The sequence below is a fragment of the Hyaena hyaena genome, unplaced genomic scaffold (assembly GCF_003009895.1).
Source record: "Hyaena hyaena isolate Hyena2069 unplaced genomic scaffold, ASM300989v1 scaffold_234, whole genome shotgun sequence".
NCBI lineage: Eukaryota > Metazoa > Chordata > Mammalia > Carnivora > Hyaenidae > Hyaena > Hyaena hyaena.
This window is the reverse complement of record NW_024080865.1, coordinates 525945-546022: the sequence shown is the minus strand read 5'-3', so window position 1 is coordinate 546022 and position 20078 is coordinate 525945. Positions and strand designations below refer to the sequence as shown.

Below are 20078 nucleotides of genomic sequence, written 5' to 3'. Positions count from 1 at the left end.
TGGATCCTTGAACAGATACTATGGATCATCCTAGCTTTGCAAAGGATGCACCTGCCTTGGCCACCTGGTATCTCAGTCTGAAAATGCAAACTACCCTTCATTCCTATGTTCGAGAAACAGCAGCAAGCCTGAGCTGCCATTTGTGTATATGGTCAAATATTTAAGAACCAAGACACTGAAGAATATGGGGAGGAGGGTGTGGGGGTTCCGTTCATTGCCAAGAGTGCATGGTGGCCCACTAAATCTTCACCCCTTTCCTTTCCCTCTTCCCATCCCACTGTAGCCTCTCACCTGGGCACAGACACCACTTTTAATTATTATTATTTTTTTATTAAAATACTGTTATACCCAGTGGAATGCAGCAGCAATCCCAGTACAGGGTGGCATAACAAAACAGCCATGTTTACATTTTAAATATTTACGATAACTTAAACATACAGACACACATCATGGTCTTTGGCAGAAAATGTTCACAGCACAAAAAATACTTTAAAAGAAATACCAAATATTAATCCAAAATATATTAAGTTGTTTTTTTTTCTTTCACAATATTTTTTTGCCTTTTTTTTTTCTTTTTTCCTTTTTGCTTTGTAAACAATGCACATGAACCAAATGTAATTTTCAGCTTTAAAGGGTAGGGGGATGTAAAAAAATATGCAATTGTCCAGCAAATGCAAATGTTTAAAAAGGAAACTTGAGGAATCACGGGAATAAAAGAACACATACCGAACCTAAAAACAGTAAAGGAAAAAAACAAAGATTCAAGGAAACTAAAAACAGTCAAGACAAACTACTAAAACCCACTGAGGGGTCCTGGGGCTGAGCTGGGGGATTCTGTAAGACCAGAGGTCAAAGTCACTGCTGCCAGCAGGCTGTCATGTGGATGCTTCACTCTAATTCCAAAGCACTAGCCCTACTTTTCAGGGCGCTGCTCGCTGGTAGCTTGAGGAGCCAGCCTCACGGGTGCCATTTTGTGATGGGGGCTCCATTCAGAAGACCATCTGAGTCACATCTTGTAGCACACAGACTCGTTTGCACCAGCATACTCCCACTTCCACTCCCTCCAGGAGGGAACAAAGACTGATGAGAACAAGGCAGCTTCTCCAGTTCCCTTCAAGAGAATTGGAGCTGGAAAGCCCCCCATGGCAGATGTCTGTGTGTGTGTGTGGTGGCTCATCTCATCTGGCTCAGGGCTCATAACCAAACTGATAAGATGTCCTAGGGACAGGAGCGGTGGAGCCGTTTCAGGAGGCTGGTGATAGGATTCCATGGGCATTTAAAACAGGGCTCAAGGTGGAAAAAAGACAGCCAATGTCATGTGGATCAACCAGTATCAAAATCCGTGGGCCAAGAACTTGAGAAGGGGAGAGAGCTGGGAGGCCGGTTGACAGTTACAAGAACCATGGCAGCAGGGACAGGGGAACAGAGAGGGGACAAATCTGAAGTGGCACGCTTCAGTCTTCTGTTCCACAAGAAAGGGGATTATATACATACTGCACAGCTTATCCCAGTCCACTTAAATGGCCCCTACCCACTCCAACTGAGGGGGCAAGGCTGTGGCTTCTGCAGGACTAACACCCTCAACAGTCCCCAAAAGATGCGAAGTCTCGGTGATCTCAAGGAGGCAGCGAGGAGCTGATGAGCCGAGGAGGTTGGCAGGGGCCACACCTAGCTGCAGGGGGACAGCACAGCTGACTTCTTACTGGTGTCCAGGGCAACCATCCTTGGAAATCAGCCCTTCAGACCAAGAGATGTCTTCCCTCCTGCCTCAGTGCCAAGGTCCAAAGAGGGCTCAGCTCCCTTCTGGGCTTCCAGTTGCTACCCCAACAGTAAGCCTGGGAATCCTCATTCTGCGTGGGCCCAGGAGGGAAGTGGGGCTGAGAGAAGCAGGGTCTTCTGGGTGCAGGTGCTCCCCTCACCCCTGCAGCTTCCTTCCTAAGCCCCCGGCACCAGATAGTCAATGGGAATGAGTGCCTGGTTGGGGAAAGTGGGGCAGCAGCAGTTGGAGGGGCTGCTGGAATGGCCGAGAGGGCAGGAGACAGGGATTGGTTTGGAGTCCCCAAGCACGACCTCCTTCAGATCAGTATCTCCACCATGTCTGACAAGTCCTGGACTCTGGAGGTAGCAACAGAGTCTGAAGAGAGATAAGAGCACAGGCAAATGCCAGCAAACGTTACAAGATTGTTCTTTTAAATCCTGAACCATTTTTACATTATTTACTTACTTACTTATTTATTTATTTTAATAATTTAATTTATTTTATTTTATTTTGAGAGAGAGAGGGAGAGTGAGCAAGCCAAGGAGGGACAAAGAGAGAGGGAGACAGAGAATCACAAGCAGGCTCCACCTGTTAGCACAGAGCCCAGTACGGGGCTCAAACTCACAAACTGTGAGATCATGACCTGAGCCAAAACCAAGAGTCAGATGCTTAACCAACTGAGCCACCCAGGTGCCCCTAAATCCTGACCCATTTTTTAGATAGGATCTTTCTTCACCAACTCCCCCTGCCCCTCCCCAACGCCAACTGCCCAGGTGACTTGGCCAAACAAGCACAAGGCTCTGCCCCCTTTCCACTCCCCGCTCAGCTCTCCATCCAAACCATCAGTGTCCAATGTGGAAGAATACATTTGTTTCTAACTTTAAACTGCCTGGAGGCTCAGAGGGAGAGGGGCCCAGGGAAGGAGGCTGCAGCATTCTTTCTGTGCCTGTGGTTTTCTGAGATGGCAAGGCAAAGGCAAGCATGCAGGGGCTAATGTGAAAGGGAAGCAAAAAATTGAAAAGGCATCCTCTCAAATGTCTCTCTCTTGGACTCTTTTTAAACAAACTCTTCTACCCTGAGATTGCTGTCAGGTAACTAGCCAAGCTCCATGACCTTAGATATTTAGATTGGTAATGAAATATGTAAGAAAGACTACAAAAGAGGAGACAAAGTGCCCCCCATACAGGCACTTTCTTTCTGAACTCAGGATCTGTCTGTGATCAGGGTTTTTTTGGTTCCTCTATTCACTCATCCAACCAGCCCTCACATTCACCCTGCTGGCCTATGTCTGTGCACTGCTCCCCCTGGAAAGCAGGCCATGAGCCGGAGGGATCTGGGAAATAAGGGCCTGGTGCTCCGGTTCACACCCCAGCATGCCCTCAGCCCTGCCTGGCACAGAAGCCCCAGAAAGAGGGACTTACCCAGTGAGGCTGTCCTCTGGCCACCGCTGTACCCCAGGAGGCTGTCGGGCTCCAGTCCCAAGCAAGCGGCAGTGCTGTCGGGGGGCGCATCGGTCTGGGTGCTCCCATCTCTGCTCCCGTGTTTGGCATGGGCAGGGAGGGGAGCTGCGGCCACTGGCTCCTCCTCAGGGACCCTGTCTGCTGGAGAGGAAGGAGGCTGACAGTTACTGCCTCGCCCACGAGTTGTAGCCCCACGAAGAACACCTCAAGTTAACTGTACCAACTGGTGGCACGAGGTGGTATGGGTTGCTCTTGATTTGCAAGAACTTAGATTAAGGTTAAATGCTACCATTTCCAAATGGGGATAACTATCAGGTTGGATTGGCTTCCAAATGTTTTAAGTGGCAGACCCCTTCTTTGCAGATGTAATCTTAGAACCAGCAGGGACTCCTGAATTTCTGTGGCACCCACTCAGACGGAGTGGAAGAGCTTGCCTGGAAGGTACATCTACACAGGAAGCTCTATTTTTGCTTAGACGGCAAGTGGCCAGGATCCAGGGTGGTGGAATTTATGGGGAGGGGGACTACAGCATGCCTCCTCACACCAGCAGGATCGCTGAGGCTATATGGTCCCTGGAGCCAGATGGTAAGCTGGCTCCCCTGGCCAAGGGGTCAGGAAACCCCGGTTCCTCTGAGCCTCAGTTCTGGGAGCAAAGGCCCCAAAACAACCTACTCCTCTACCTGTGCTTCCCTCCTGCTTCATCTCACCTGCAGCCAGCCGGGCAGGGGCATCCACCTGCCGCTCACTAGAAGAGGGACCTTGCCAGCCCTGGTTCCCTGCCGCTGCAGCCACGAAGACAGATGGCACGGACTTGGCGGGCCTCAGGGAGCCCTGGGTGGCCTTTCCAGGGTCTTTCCTGGAGCGCTGCTGAAGGACCTTGATCACTGCATCCTTCTCCAGGATCTGGGCATGGAGCACCTTCAGCCTGAGGGGTGAGAGGCCACACTCACATGGTCAGACCTATAGACCCAGTGGCCTCCACCCTTCCCACCTCGGAAAAGGACAAAAAGCCCTCCTCCACTGAGGAACCAGGCTGTATTCTCTTGTCCTTGTAACAGGAGTAGGGGGCTTTAGAAATGGTTCTGAAATCTGAAGACTGAAAACCTCCAGCACGAGACACTGAGCCCTTCCTACACCAGCAAAGGCAGGTCAAGGGGTGGGTTGCATTCCTCTGATGATAGCAGTGGCACAACCCCTCTCCCATGGGGCAGTACCCCAGAGCTGCTGCCCATCAAATGCGCTCAGTTGATGTGCTGGTGCTTTCAAGTCAGACATAGGTTGAATAGAAATCTTATTGGACCTCTGAGATCGTTTTTGGAGGGAAAATACTAGTCATCCCCAAGGCAGGGACCTAGTCCACATTCCTTCTGGGGTGGTATATGGTGTGGACTTACTTGGAAAAGTCTTATTCTCTGGCTTACTGGGGGTGGGGGGAGTAGGTAGAGGCCAGGGCCTTGGACAGCATCCAATACCTCCACAGCCAAGGTCTCCTGGGCAGACCAAGGAGTCTCTGGGAAAAAACGTGTGTGATGCCAGGTGTGCCAAACACACAGGAATCAGCCCAGAAGCACGAGGGACTTCTAAGCCTTGTAGGGAGAGGGGTGTTTATCAGGGATTAAGGGCATGGCAGGGGTTGGACGGGGCCACCCCCACCCCCACCTCAGGTGGTCTGCAGTGCCCAACCTGCTTTCCATCTCCTGATGCCGGTGGCCACCGGTGAGCAGGCCCTCATTGAAGCTGCTGCTGGGCGAAGGCTGGGGGGAGTGCCGGATGAGAGTGGTGTCGCGCTGGGCGGCAGCTGTGGCGGCAGCATCCATGGCAAACTGCCTCATGGCACGCTCCTCCAAATACTTCTGCTCCCACTTGGTCATATCAGCCTCCAGTGCCAGGATCTGCTCCTCTTTCTCCCGCAGTTGTTCTGACAGCCGCAGGGCACTGAGCTCCGGGGACCCACTACTGCCACTGCCACCAGTGGGGGTGCCTGCCTGTCTCTGCGGAGAAGGGAGCACTGTGGTCAAGGGTGGAGGCTGGGGTGTGGCAGCCACTGGTCCTCACCCCACACCATGACTCTCACCTATGCACGGGTTCGCTCTGCCCTTCCTGACACACCCACCCTGGCACCCTGCTGCCACCAAAGATGAAGTAGGTGCTACAGTTCTCCACACCCCTGTGGCCAAGGGTATAGGAAAGATCAGGAGTGCTCTTGCATAGGGGACCATGGAAAGTATCCTCCAAACTGGGAAAGGGGTACTCTTGATAATTACACTGTGACAACTGATGTAAACTAGGACCCACCTGGGCAGTCTGGGACATTTGGTCACCCTACCTCTGTGGGAGGGGTAAGGTTGAGAGTGGAGACAGAACTCTATCTGGTTTGTAAACACCAGGTTTAGTAACACAGCCCAAAGTGAGCATAAAGACTCAGGATGCGGGTTACCATTGGCCTTCTTCATCTTGGGGAGACACGGAAGAGCTGGCTTGTCTTCTGCATCAAGGCTCCTAAGCTACTTTCTCTAGAGAACAAAGATGCCAACCCCAGACTCTGTGGAGCACGGAAGCCCAGGTCTTGAGTCCTTCAGGTCGCCAGCCAGCCAAGAGGCAAAGCCTCTGCTAAGGTGGCTGGGAGGAACTGGGGCAAGGCTGGAACCCAGATCACCCATTTTCCAAGGGGGGGCCTCCACCTGGACGTTGGCAGGGGCTCCTGAGACTTCAGAACTGGCCTCCCTCTGCTGCCACCGCAGGTCTCTGAGCTCACCTGCTGTGCACGCAGGGCCTTAAGTTCCTGCTCTAGGCGTGTCCGCAGACGTAGCTCCAGCAGCTCCCGCTTCTCACAGGCGGCCTGCAGCTGCCCGAGGGCCTGCTGCAGCCGCTCCACCTTCTCCACGTAGGCCTGCTTCTTGCGCAGCTCCTCCTCGGCTCGTGCAGCCCGGCCCTGTGCATTGCTCAGAGCCTGCTCCAGCAGCTCCGCCCGCCGCCGCTGGTCCTCGATGGCGCCGCGCAGCAGGGCCATCTCCCGCTCCAGCTTCTCCTGCTCCTGCTGCTGCTCATAGCCTGCAGGGAGATGCGGGGCTCAGTCCGTGATGGCAACCACCCTAGCTCGTCCCACTGGACACCTACCAGATGCTGGGCCTCTCCACAACCCTCGGAGTTAGGTGCTAGTATTTCCATTACCATTTTATGGAGGAGGAGCAGGTTAAGTCACAAATAAATAGCCGCACAAATAAATTCCACCTTTGCAGGAATAACTGGGCTATGCTGCCTCTTTGCTGGGACATGGGCAGCCCCAAACACTGTCCACTTGTGCCAGGTTTCACAATTTCCAAACCACCTTCACAGTTTCTCACAGTGATGCTAGAGACTGGCCAGATGGGAACTGTGATGCCCTTCCAGATGAGAAGGCTCAGGTGGACTATGACATAACCATCGTTCAAGCGATAGAATGAAGGAATGGGGAAGAGAAGTATCACTGGCTGCACCATGAGCCAGGCACTTATGCATCTTACTCTCGTGAAGCCTCTGATAATGGCCCCTCGAGGCAGGATGTGTGACCCCCCAACATACTGGGGAAGAAACAAAGGTGAATGGTGCTGTTCAAGTGGAGACCCAAGGCAGCCTGGTCCTTTAGAGACTGTGGTGGGGTGCCCCTCAGACCCACAGGCCTCCCAGAGTGAGCTCTGGGATGCATTCTGTGGACCCAGGGCTCCCCAGAATAGGGCTATGTTTCCTTCTCTGGTCTGGGGAACCACTGAGAGGTAGGCAACCAGGCTTATAAAGAAATGCAAACTTTGAGGCACAATAAAAATGACTATGATCCAAAGATTTTTGCCTGAAGTCCTAGCTAAGCTGACTTTTAAATCATCTTTGTTCCTTGCCCAGAAGAACTCGGCTCAGAGACCTACTCTGCCAAGCAAAGCCTCAGCCAGACTGCACACAGTCTTCCAGGTGGTGCTCTAGGCTTAAATCTACCTCCCATGCACTTGCCCGTTGGGAGTCCAGGCTAGTCCCCCAAAGAGTGGGTGGGCTGCCTGCCTTACTGCATGGGAGAAGGGGGCAGGCTCCAGGGCCTGCCTGATGAACTCAAAGGCACTGTCCCCAGAGCTGCACCATCACTGTACAGTGGAATTTTCTGTTGCAATAAAACTGTTCTATACTGTGCCAACCTGTACAATCACTACTGGGCACTCATGGCTATTGAGCACTTAAAATGTGACTAATATGGGGAAGGAACTGAAATTTTTGTTTTTATTTAATTTTAATTAACTCTAATCTTTGGGCCACATGTGGCTAAGTTCCTATCACATAGGATAATATAGGTTCTGGAATATTAGAGTGAAGCCTAGGGGCCTGGGTAGGCAGAGGGAGAATTGATTTACTCAGGGCCCTGGGGCAAGAGAAGGGCACAAGCAACTGAGGTCAGCTCTGACTTCCTCCGGAGTTTTGAAGACTGGGCCCAGACTGGCCTCACTCTTTGGTGTGGAGGGAAAAGATGAGGAAGCTCAACAATACTGAAGTTGAGGCATCCACAGTGGGTTGACTTGGCATCTACTGAGCGTGGTGCAGGGGCTGGCAGAGAGAGTAGACTGGGGACTTGGGACTAGAGACAATGACCCCCTCTTGCGTGTGCTCAGAGCGCACAGTTTACGGAGCTTGCAGGCAGCAGCCACTCATCCCAGTCTGACCATGGCCGCCCCATCTTATAACCCCAGAACCTGAGTCCAGCAAGGAGAAAATGTCCAACAGGGACAGAGCTTGGAAAGCGAGGAGGCCTCAGGACTCAAGGCCAGATCCCCAGGGAGAGACAGACCAGAGCAGCCGGAGCTGTCTGCATGAAAAGCAGGTGGCATTGGTGAAAATAATCACACTTTCCTCCTAGTTGTTGACTGACCCCAGAAAAAAAAGTGAAGTCAACTAGAGACCTTTTCCCTGGGAGTTTTGTGTTTTCTCCATAGGTATTAAGGAACAAGGAAAAGCTGCTTGGCTTTCCTCAGCCCTTGGGGAGAAGTGGAGGGACCTAGTCTGTTTCTCGAAGCTTCCTGCTGCCTTGCACAACCTGGAAGGCCCAGACAGGGGCTGGGAGGCCTCAGCCTTGGCCATGCTCAGCCACCAGGATTAAACTGTTGGGGAAGAGAGAGGAGCCAGGAGAACGGGAGGGTGCCAAGTGCACACAGGAAGGCAGAGCAAGCTGCACAGGGGGAAGGGGGATACACCTCCCCCCCAACCCCCCACCGCAGAAAGCGACAGGCTTGGGGGCCCCATGAGTTCGGCCCTTCTCCCTTTCCCTTTGTCCCAGTCTGTCCAGCCGCACCGGGAGGGAGCAGCGGGGGGCGGGTCCAGAGCGGAACAGCCCAGAGGCTCTGGAATGCCAAGCATCCAGGTCACCCGCGGCTTCGAGATTAATGGCTCCAGCGAGGAGCCAAGAACAGCCTGGCGCTTGCTCCCCGGGGAGCGGAAACGCCTCCAGGCCGGCCTCCCCCCTCGCCCCTCCTCTACTGGCTCCCAGAAACCAGCCTTGCTACTTCCTTTATGAGGCGCCACGCCCCCAAGGCCTGCCCTCCTACAGGAGGCCCCCTACTACCAGCGACCCCTCTGCCCAGGCTCCTAAGGGCTATTACACCAAAGGTTGCCCCCTTTTCGCCCTCCCCCAGCATCAACACCTCCATTGCCACCTCAATCTGCTCAGTACAGCCTAGCCTACCTCCTGCCCAACCCCCCAGCCGCAATCCCGTCAGTGTCTGTCTTGTTCCCCCATTCACTGTCCAGGGCAGCCCCAGGAGGGCTCTGAGCTTTCCTTGAGAAGGGAGGTGCTGCCAGCCAGAGCTCAGTCTTCAAGTCCCCACTTCTGGACACCCCCTACTATCCCAGCCATTCACACACAGTAGGCTTATCAAAGCCATCCTTGCCAGGACACCAACCACCCCCATTCCATTTCTCTGCAAATGCCCAAACACCACAATAGCACAATAGGAACTTCTGATTGCTGGAGCTTCTTTCTGGGGCTACCCTCAGGGCTTCCTTTGTCTCTCCCACTCCACGCACCTTCACTTGAGCCATCCTCCTGCCATTCCCACAGAGCCTCTCTCTCAGGCCAGTGGAGACTTCTTAATCACTAATCTCCAGGGCCAGGGACACCCTTGTTCCTTGAATCTGTGATTAGAAGACCCTGCTCCTTTCTCAAGCTTAACCTCTCTGCCTTGACTTTCCTGCCAATGAGCCTTCAAGGCCTGCTCCCACCCTCTGCCAGATACATGATAGGTGCTTAGTATGGTTCTCCTAACCAACAAATAAATGATTGCATAGGGCTAGTCTATGGTGAACTCATCCACTTTCTTCAAGAAGCCTTCCAACACCCGTTAGAGTAGCTTCCCAAACCTCTTCTTTAGACTGCATCTCTTGGTTAAGGTTCCAGGAACCCATTTTTGGTCATCTGCAGGTACCTCCACTTGGCTACCTTGCTGTGGCCCAGTTGGCACCATGTACCCCAGCTTCTCACATTCCAACCAGGCACCCCCAACCTTTCTTCCTGGAACTCCCTGGGGAACTCACATTCCTTCTCTCTCCTCTCACTTGCCTCCAGGGCTGTCTGTACTCCCCCCCCCCCCCCCCCCCCCCCCCCCCCCCCCCCCCCCCCCCCCCCCCCCCCCCCCCCCCCCGCTCACCACACCTTCAATTCTGAAGGATACTGTACTGACACAGCACCACAGCTCAGCAAATCACTGCACCCCAGCTGTCCCTCTTGGATCCACTGATCTCTCCAATAAATATGGAACCAGATCTTATTCTTTGGAAGCCACCCCTCCCAGCCAGTCCTGGGTGCACAGTAGGCATTCAGTAATCCTGTGCTCAAAGCACTGCTTTGATAAGCGGGAGAGCCAATCCTCCCTGTCCACAGTCACTGCCATGGTCTCACCACCCACACATCTGTCCAGGCACCTGCGTGTGACCCCTACTCACTCTGAGCAAGCAGCTTGGCCACCATGTCCTGACTGCCTGCCTGGGCCTCCTGTGTCTTGGTTGCCAGGCGGCGGTTTGCGGATTCCAATCTCTCTGTTTCAAATGAAGGAAAACATGTTTTCAGGAAAGATGTTTGAGTATCAGGTGAAGCTGCCTGCCCGGGTGTCCCTTAGGGTCCTGTCTGCGGGGCTGCACCCTCCAAACTGGCGATGGGCTGATAGGGAACCCCCAGATGTGCCGAGGGCTTAATGAGGAGGGAGCACTCTGGGCCATACAGGTGAGGGCTCCACCGAGGCTCCAAGGCATAGCACAGAAACAAGCATCCTTCTGTCAAAGTGGCCACTTCTGAGCCAATTTACACTAATTTTTGCAGAGGGCAGAAATTCTGAATTTCTCCCTGGAAGAGAGGGATCAGACCCTCCACAGACACTCTCCACCCCCTCTAACTGGGTGACCTCCCTCACCTCGGAGATCCCTGTTGAAGTCCTGTAGCCTCCTCATTTCACTGTCCATTTTGTTCCGCATGGTCTTCTCCAGGGCCTCCCGCTTGTTAGAGGCTCTCGTCAGGCTCTCATGGGCCTCAGAGAGCCGCTGGATTTCACTTTCCAGCTGCAAGAAAGAGGCAGAAAGAGCTGAAGGAGGAGAGAGATCCCTGCAGGTGAGTAGCAGTCAAGGTCCCCTCCACAGGCCCAGGCTGTTACCCTCCATCTGGAAAGATGAGAGAGAAGAGAATTAAAAGCAACAGCAAAAAATCCAGGTGGCTATGATGGGATGGTCAGAAGCTTGTGGCCTCCAGATATGAATCAGAATACTAGAACCAGCAAGCAAGGTCCCACCCATTGTGCTAAGGTCCAGATGCTGAGTGACCGAGGGCTTAACCCAGCTTTCCTGCACCCAATGTCCAGAAAAATGCATTTTACTTCTGTCCAGTTTCTACTGAGAATCTGAGCACAGGGGCCAGGAGGGGGCACAAAAAGACTCCAGCCATGTTCCAGGGTTTGAGCTATCTTGGACACCACCGGACAGTCACAGGAGGCCTGAGTCCACCTGTCAAAGCTGAACGCACGGCTGGTAAACCTTCACTAAAGAACTGGGCGCCAGACCCCAGCCTGAGCTGCCTCTGCCTGGAGTAGTTCCTCCTCCAGCCATCACCATCCACTGCAGAGGGCCAGCCTACCCCCGCTGCCCCTCCCACTTGGCTGCTGGCAGGTTCCGCACGTGCTCTGAGCTGGCCTGTGATTCCAATAAGTAGCTCGTTTTTTCCAAAAGGAGGGGCTTTCTCTTCGGCCAGGGCTGGCCTAGAACAGACTTACTGTTGTGTGGGGGACACAAAGGGCTCTCTGTGGGAGGTGTCCGCAGGAGGGGGTGTGTGCAGGGGAAGGGTGTGCAGGGAGCTGGTGAATGGGCTCTTTCTAATCACCACTGGCCAGCAACTGCTCACACTCTGGGCCTGCTCTGCCAGCCTTGCGGCTGCTCCCCAGCTGTCTAGAGTCAGCGAGGGAGGGGATATGAAGCACGAGGGAGTGGGGGCCAGCTCCCCATTGCCCCTCTGAGGCCCCAGCAGGGCCTACCTTCTCAATGCGGCCCGCCTTCTCTGCTGAGCTCTCCAGCTCCCTCTGCAGCCTCTCGTTGTCCCTCTGCAGCCTGGCATTCTCCCTCAGCACGGCCTCCATCTGGGCCAGGTGGGCGCTGCCCGAGGGGGCTGAGGAGGCCTGGCTGCCTGCCGGCCCCTCCACCTCCGGTGGACCGAGGGAGCCTAGGGCGCCATGGCTGAGGGCCGCTGGGTGTGGTGGCAGGGGGTGCTCCTGGGCCTGCTGCAGGTACTGGTACTGCTGTTGCTGCTGGAGGAACACAGGGGGCACCTGCGCCTGCAGGATCCTGGGGAACAACAGACTGTGTTCAGAGACTATATAGACCACCATGACTCCCACCCCTGAGCAACCCTGAGATTCCCTCCTGGCATAATGGGGAATCTCCCCACAACATTAGGTAGTGACCAGTGTGGAAGGCCTTTTCAGCAGAGTGTCTACCTAAGACCCTCGAGGACCAAGGGAATGGGGCCTGAGGGGGTTAACATCAGGAAGCATATTTCATGCCCAGCCTCACTGTGGCCGAGGCCCTGGGGGTCAGCCTGAGTAGTCCTGGTCCTTGTAACTAGTACTTAAATAAGGCATCTTAAACAAGGCACACTTGACCGTTCTAATCCACAGAAGATTCTTTCTGGGTTTGGAGGCCGTGTCAGTCATAACTTGAGCACACAGTCTTCCAGGCCTCTGGCCACTTGGGTGGCTGGGCCCCAGCAGCTACCCCTGTGTCTGTTATAAGCCTCTTACACTAGCACCTGCCAGTGTAGCACACCCACGTTTTCTCCCTCCTATTACAGGTCCCATCACCCGTCACAGAAACATTTTTAGAATACTGTGGCTAAGGGCAGAGTAGTGAGATAGATGTCTTTGGTCCAAAGTCTGACCAAATAGGCACCCCAAATCCCCAGGGTGCCAGCATGCCTCTGCTAAATCATGAGGGCGAAGATCTCCAGCCTCAAGGGGCTCGCCAGGGCAACACAAAGCCTGGCCAGTGCTGGGCCTGCAGCATATGAAGCCACAATGGCGGCCCATCATCTACCTCTCCTACTGGTAACTACAGCCTCTTGTCTTTTTAAAGAGTAAATGTAACCCATGCACTAGATATTCTTGGGCGTTGGGGCCACCTCTGGACTTCTGCAATAGCCTGAGTTTAAGGACAATGTTCTACTGGATCCTAGCAATGGTGGGGTCAGAACCCCGTTAAGGGAAGGAGCAAAGAGCAAGAGGCATGGGGGTAGAGGCTGGTGTCAGAGCCTTGCTGGGGCCTTGAGACTCCAGGTATAAAAGAATAGACTTCCTCAGTGACACCAGGAATTTTCCAGGCCCCAGAAGCTCCATGAGAGTTGAATTCCACTTCTGGGTTCATCACATCAGCACTCATGTCCTCCCTCCCCTGCTCCTCTTAGGACCCTAGGCTAAAAGAAAAGTCCCTGCCCCTAGTTCCTAAGGAATAATCCTTCCCTGATCAGCTGAAAGGAAACGATGGGCAGATCTATTTCTTTTATTGACTAAGGTAGAGCCTCTAGTGAGAGCTGAGCTGAGGGTCTCCAATGGAATGTCCAAACTCTCCCTGCACTGCTAAATGCGGCATTCTCAGGGTTGCTTCATGAACTTTCTCCCCCCTGCACTGGGCCAGGCAGACACAACTGGCATTCTTTGAGGATGACTTAGCTCTGAGGAAGAATGGAGTCTCCCTTCCCTTCACACTTACTCTCTGCCCCCCCACTCCGGTTTCCCCCTCCCCCTCCCTCCCTTTTTTGTTCTCCTGCAGTCTACTTCCTTTCCACGATATTATCTTTTCCTGACAGGGCTCAATAAGGCTGCTCCAAAAGAAGAAACCCACGACTCAGCTTCCGAAACTCTCCCTGACCAAGCCCTGAGAAAGGAGATAAGGTGGGGATGCGAGAGGTGGAGGTTGGAGAAAACCCATAGGATTCTGTCTGCTACTTCCCCCATACCAACACTATGGCGTCACTCATTTCTCGAGAGCAAGGAAAGGCATCTATCCCAGGAAAAGACCAAGTGGTGGGAAAGTGAGTGACTAAATGAAGACTCAGCAAGAATGAAGAGAACCAGACTTCGACCTTGAGCCTCCAGATGAAAGGAGTCTGCAAATCAAGGGGTTTCCTGGACCACCATGGGCAGGGGAGATGCAGTGTGTGTGACATGAAGGAGTTGTGTCAGCTTCTCAGAAGGTGCAGGGCCAAGTGAGAAGACTGGGGCAGAACCTCATTTCTAGGAACCAGTATTTCTGCAAGCTGGGCTTTCTGCCTCCTCCTGGTCTCCTGCTTCCATTCTTCCCCCTTAGAACCCATTCTCTACATGCAGCCCGAGGGACCTTCTTAAAGAAGTAAGCCAAATCACATCCTCTAAAGGCTTCATGATCAAGCTCTATATCTGCCAGCAGCCTTTTCCAAGGCTCCACAGGAAAGGGGCTTGCCTGGACCCCGTGTCCTCTCCCGCTACAGGCTCCAGCCACCTGAAGCACATGGGAAAACATGAAAGGAAATGAATGGTAGCTGCCCTGGTGTAGGACAGGGAGAGGTCTTTAAGGAGGCCATCTGGTCTTCCTGCCTCCAGCTAGGAATGCCCTCCATTAATCACAGAAAGCAAACGGTCCACTTGGTCTGAAAAGTCTGCAGAGGAGGAGGAGGTCCCACCTTGCCACTTAGCTTGGAAACAGTTTGGCAATGACTCCCAGCCCTTGTCTTTAGCACGTTCTTTTGAAAACCTAACCTTTAACCCCCTGCTGTAACTTGTACCCTCTGGGAACCTTAGTTACTGGACTGCTACAGCTAATTACACAATGGTATTCATCTCCGAATTAACACAAAAGATGCCACTGAGTTCTCATGTGACCTTGGCTAGGTCCTACTTTCCTCCAGGCATTAGCCCCTCCTTCTTGGAAAGGAGGCAGGTATGAACAGCTTTCCTATGGGGCTGGCCTGCCCTCACAAAAGGTGTCGTCTGGAGGCTCTCCACCTTGGGGAGAACTATACTGGAAGAAAGTTGAGAGCTTGAAAGAGCAGGGTGGGCATTTACCTGACTTCAGCATGCTGGAAGTGTGGGCTCCCGCGGGTGCGGTACCGTGGGTCGGTGACAGCAGTGGCAGTCTCATGAGCTAGCACAACGTGTGGGTACTGAGGCGGAGGTCCGCGGGGCTCTGGGCCCTCGGCAGGGGGGCCCCTGAGTGGGGGGCCTAGCTGATTGCGGGCCAGCTGCGGGAAGCTGTGGGAGGAGCTCATGTGGCTGGGAGCCCGGGCACCGTTCCTCTCCAGGGACAGCTGCAGGAGCCGTTCACTCAGGGAGCGTACATGCCCATGCCTCAGCTCCCGCAGCGCCTCATCCTGACTCCGATTGCCGCCTGAGGCCCCTCGGGGATCCCGTTCCCCCGCATGTGGCCGGGGCCCTGCCTGATGGGCTGCATAGTACTGTGAATGGGCTTTAGCTTCTTCATAGGTGGGCAGCTCCTCACCCTTGCTGGGCTGTGGGCACAGCCGGTAGAGGGTGTTCTCTGCCAGGTGGGTCTCACCGCCCTGGTGCTCCTGGCCCTGGGGCTCCTGCCTTGTGGCCTGCTGTAGCACCTGAGTGTCCTCGGGTGCCAAGATTTCCACGGAGGCTTGGGGGCTCCCTGTGCTCCCAGCCCCAGCCCCACCCCGCAGGGCTTGCTGCTGGATGGCCAGCAGTGTGCGTGTCTCAGTCAGGTTGCCATAGCGCAGCTGCTCCTGGATGAGGCGGTGCAGGACTGTCCCCGAGGAGTCTTCCAGGGTCCTCATCCTTCCTTGGCTTGCACACCCCTGCCTGAACAGTGGCCAGTGGCACCTGGCCCTAGGGCACCTGGGAGAAGAGAAAGAAGAGCAATCAGTGGGGGGGGGGGGGGACGGGGGACTTTCCATTACACTCTGGTTCAAAGCATAATGGTAAAGAGCAAGACTATAGAGGGTCACGCAAGCCTGGGTTCAACGCCAATGCTGCTGCCTACTGATTAAGGTAAGTTACCTAACCTCTGAGCCTTCGTTTCTCCATCAGAAAAATTAATGAACAATGCTTGCTCATGGAGTTGGAAATCACATGAGGCAATGGCTGTTGAGCTCCTGGGGCACTTTAAGTCCTTAGCAAAGGACTGCCATACCATCACAATCACAGAGACTTAGTACAGAGGCATCTCTGCGGCTTTACTATGTCTAAAGAAAAAGACAGTAACCTAGTAGGTAATCAATCACCCAGGAACCCCAGCCTCCTACAGTCGGCTTCCCATTGAAAAGGCTGAAAAGAGTCTCCAGAGCAGAGGTAGTTCAGCCATAACCACTGAGCAGGCCAGTCTAGGGGTGGACAGGGGCCCAGTTTATTGGCAGGTGCTAAAGAATGAGTCCAGCCTAGTATTACCCTTGGGCATACTGCCCCTAGCTCCCTCTAGAATGCTGCATGCCTGAGCCCTAGCCTTAGCACAGTTAACTTGCCACCCTTTACCATGCTGAGCCCTCCCCGTCATGGGATGACCTTGGCAGTCACTCTGCAAGGTGAACAGGAAGAAGGAAAAAAATGCATCTGGTTTGGTGAATAAGGGAAGAAAGAAGAGAGCTACAATACGACCATGGTTTTGTAAACAGAGGCAAAAAGGTGCCACCCATCCAGTTTTGTGGGTCAGCCACATAGTCTGTGTGCTGACAGCAACTGCATGGGTGCTCCAGGAAAAAGAAAGGGTAGCACCATGTCTTTGATTTTATGACCCTTCCCCCCCCCCCCCAAACACACACACTTGCTACAAGAGCAAGGGAGAGGCTCTTGGCTGCAGAGACCTGGGGCTGGGGGCTGGAAGCCTAAAGGTGCAGGGAGATCATATCCCCTGAGGAAGGTATTGTCTTCTGAGCTTGGGCTCTCAGTGGCTCATGTCCTGGAAGACTGCCCACCTTACCTGGCTTCCTTCCCACAGCCTCCTCCAACACAAACCTCCAAACTAGATTCAGGGAAAACCAAACAAAACCTACATCTCCTTAGGTCCTTCTGTATGGGAGGAGGGGAGCAGGAAGAATGTGGCCCCTCCTCTGCCACAGAACTAGCCGCAGTACCCTGCTGCTGTTTGGACTTGGTAGGTTGGCAGAGCAGCCATTCCCATCCACTCATTCCTCTTGGCTGCCCAGAAATGAGAAGGAGTAGAGTCTGGAAAGCATCTCTGTACCCATCCTTCTAGGCACCCATCATCCCTTCTCCCTACACCCAGGAGGCTGGAGATGCAAGACTCCAGAGTTACCAGGGGCAAAACAAACTGGAATCAATTCGCCCTAGAGTTTCATCTGCGGGGCATTTCCTAAAGTAATCAGTCCGGGCTGAGCCCTGCTGAAAACACCCGGGGAATGCAGAGCTTTCTGGACAGATTCCTGGCCTCCTCCCCACAGCAGTGTGCCTGGGAGCAGGGAACACCTCCGGGGCCTCTTATCCGAATTTGTCCCTGTCAGCCCCCTCAGATGCATATTCTTTCGGCTGAGCCGTTACTAAAATCTGCGACCACGACCCAAGCCACGCCCTTTTACTGCACCAGTGCGCCTTGTTCTCTGAACCCCCACCCCCTTCCTAAGTTAAGCCCCCAACTCTGGCTCTTGCCGGGGCTCACGCTCGCCTAAGGAACCCAAACGACTGTCCCTAAATCAGACTGCACCCCAGCCAGGGATCCCGCCCTACCCGGCTCCAAGCCGACCACGAACACCTGGAGGCCGCCGGTGCGTCCAGAGCGAGCAGGGGAAGGTAGCCGGTGGCGCACGGAGTTCTTTAAGCGTCGCGGGCCCGCCTCCCTCCCAGCCTCCCGAGCCCTCTTTGTTTTCCAAATGCTCCAACGCTGACGTCACCGGGCTGGACGGCCGGCTGCATTCTTTCTAAGTGAGAGCCAGTCAGTGGCTCCAGAGAGGATTTTCCAAGGAAGACAAAGAGGAATTCTTGGACTAGTTGGGGGCAAAGACACCTGTAATCCCCAGCTAACCATATCAGCCCCAGAGCCCTACAACTTGAACCCGAAGAGGCGTCTCCTGCCCAGTTTTGCGCCGCTCTCTCCAACCCACGACCCAAAACACTGGACACCGCTCTCCCCAGAGGCTGCTCCCTCCCCCAGCCCCAGGGGACCGGCGCGCCTGCTAGAGCCCCCGACCCAGGCGCACTGCGGGTGGCCCTCAGAGAGGAATTGCCCCTGGCCGCCTTCGCGGCTTCCTGGAAAGGGAGCACTGCATCCCGAGGACGCTTACAGCGCCGGGCTCCCGCTCCCAGAAAAGAGCGGGCTGAGCCGGGGCTCTGGCTTCGGCTGGACGCAGCTCTCCCGACCCGACCGCTCCCCGAAGCGCCGAGCGGCCTTCCTTACCGCTGCGGCCCCCGGGTGCTTGGCGCAGTCAGACCCGACGACCCGGCCCGGCTCGGTTCGCCTCAGCTCAGCTCGGCGGCGGAGGTGTGCACTAGGCGGTGGCGCCGACGCTCTGGCCGCTCGGGCCCCAGCGCGCAGCCCCAGGGTCGGCCCGCGCCGGAGGCGGCTGCTATGCCTGGAATGTGAGAGTTTCAGGTTCCCCCTCGGGATCAAAGCGAACCACAAATAACCTCAGTGCGCCGCCCTCCTCCGCCCTCCGCCTCCTCCGGCTCCCTCCTCCCGGCCCCCGCCTTCCTCCCAGGAGGCGGCGCTGCGGGCCCGGCGCCTGGCCCCAGAGCTCCGCTCCCGGCGGCCCAGGGCCCTCCAGGACGCTCTGCACCTCTCCCGCCTCCCCACGCCACCGCCACCGCCACCGCCACTCTTTGCCTTCGGGGCTGCCGGGGAAGAATTAATCCCCTCGGCCATTACCTCCCCCCCAAGTGCGTCGGGCCTTCCACTCACTCCTTCCCTGTCGGCGGGACGACGCCGGGAGATGGGCAATCGCGTGTCGCTGAGGGGTTCTGGGTGCTGCGGCGGGAGACGGCTGCGGTTGGCGCGCGCGCGCGCGCGCGCGTGCGAGCGTGTGTGTGTGTGTGTGTGTGTGCGTGTGTGTGTGCGTGTGTGTGTGTGTGTGTGTGTGTACAAGGGAAGGAAGACCGCAAAGATGTCCTTACCGGCTTGGCTTGGCTGGAATGCTACCACCACCCCTCCCCCGGTGTAGAGAAGACTGCTTCCCCTTGAGCCTCTTCCTTGACCCCCCACTGCTTTCGCCGCCAGCGGCAACCTTTGAATTGCCCTGTTATTGTTTACAAACACCTTCGCCAGCCCTTTTAGGGCCTGTCTCCGCAGGAAGTGTGAATCTGGGTTGAAAATCTTCTGGTTAATTGGATCCACCTAACCAACTGAATCACCCGCCGCCAGGCGCTCTGTCCAACTCTTCCGGAAAAAGGTAGTAATTGGCACCCCTAAATTTACGCAGAGAGCGCGGTATGCCACCACCCGCTTTTCGCCTGGTCATCCTACTAAGCCCTCCCAGTCATCCTCCCGGGGAGTTCTGTTATCATCCCTGAGTTATAAATGAGGAAACCAAGGCTCAGGGAGGTTAATTAGCTTGCCCCAGGGTCACACAGAGCGCGAGTGATGAAGCCAGGCGGCCACTGGGCTGCTCGGGTTTTTTTTTTCCCAGAACCTTCCAGTTGCCACCAGAACCCAGGCTCCCTAGAGGTCTGAGACGGACTCTGGGAGCCCTCCTCTCTCCATCTGCTCTGTCTGTTCCAGTCTCCTCTTCATTTCCCCGTAGACCCCTGCCAGTCAGGGGCCCTCTGTGGTGTCCAGAGGGCACCTGCTTCTGCTATTCTTTATCTGGATGAAGTTCTTTCCTCGGCCCCTAGGATACTCACTCCCCCACTCCCCCCCCTCCCCCCCGCTAGGCTGGTCCATCGATGCTGGCCTACACCTTTTCTTCAGACACACCCTCCCCACCTGTCCTCACCCTCTCCCCAGCTGCCTTTCTTCTCTACTCCCACAGTTCTGTGTGCCATTCCTGAGCCCTGACCACACTGGGCCTCCCAACATCTGCGTGTTGGGGGCTCAGGCCCCTATCCCCTGGGAGAGTGAAGACTGAGTCCTACCCCTCGTAGGGTCCTCTCCACCCCTCACCATGGAGTTTACAAGCCCCAAATCTGCTGGAGAGACCCGAGACAAGAAAACATTGTTAAGTTCAAAGAGCTATTTACTAGCCAGGGACATTGTTAATTTTTAATTAAGTCCTCCCCAAAGATATGTGTATGTGTGTGTGATTTAGTTGGAAGCCAAATATTGCATTACAAATAATGATTGGCTCTGAGACAAATGAGAAAATAAGTCCTTTGTGCCAAGCTAAGGGATATTTGGCCATCCAAGGACCATTTCACAGAGAAGCTAAGGCCAGTATGTCA

General features: G+C 54.9%; 1 protein-coding gene across 6 annotated transcripts; it reads right to left on the bottom strand.

The window, feature by feature from the left end:
- Nucleotides 1-308: 308 nt before the first annotated feature.
- AMOTL2 (angiomotin like 2) lies at nucleotides 309-18258 on the bottom strand. Of its 6 annotated transcripts, none has more exons than XM_039243866.1 (10): nucleotides 18103-18258; nucleotides 14799-15593; nucleotides 11742-12048; nucleotides 10635-10779; nucleotides 10171-10263; nucleotides 5975-6270; nucleotides 4903-5210; nucleotides 3927-4144; nucleotides 3181-3360; nucleotides 309-2134 (listed from the first exon to the last, which is right to left on the bottom strand). In XM_039243866.1, exons 2-10 carry the CDS (start codon nucleotides 15530-15532, stop codon nucleotides 2076-2078), a joined length of 2340 nt encoding a protein of 779 aa, XP_039099797.1. In that variant the 5' UTR covers nucleotides 15533-15593; nucleotides 18103-18258; the 3' UTR covers nucleotides 309-2075. The 6 variants fall into 6 exon arrangements, with proteins under 6 accessions (XP_039099797.1, XP_039099801.1, XP_039099798.1 ...); XM_039243870.1 differs by having other exon boundaries at nucleotides 3181-3357; XM_039243867.1 differs by having other exon boundaries at nucleotides 14799-15578.
- Nucleotides 18259-20078: the final 1820 nt, after the last annotated feature.

Coding starts and splice junctions, on each gene's coding strand:
- AMOTL2 (XM_039243866.1), bottom strand. CDS start 15,532: ATGAGGACCCTGGAAGACTCCTCGGGGACAGTCCTGCACCGCCTCATC. Junction 4,145..4,902: donor CATCAGGAGATGGAAAGCAG/GTTGGGCACTGC, acceptor CTCACCCCTCAG/GCTGAAGGTGCTCCATGCCC. Junction 2,135..3,180: donor CCAGAGGACAGCCTCACTGG/GTAAGTCCCTCT, acceptor ATCTCTCTTCAG/ACTCTGTTGCTACCTCCAGA.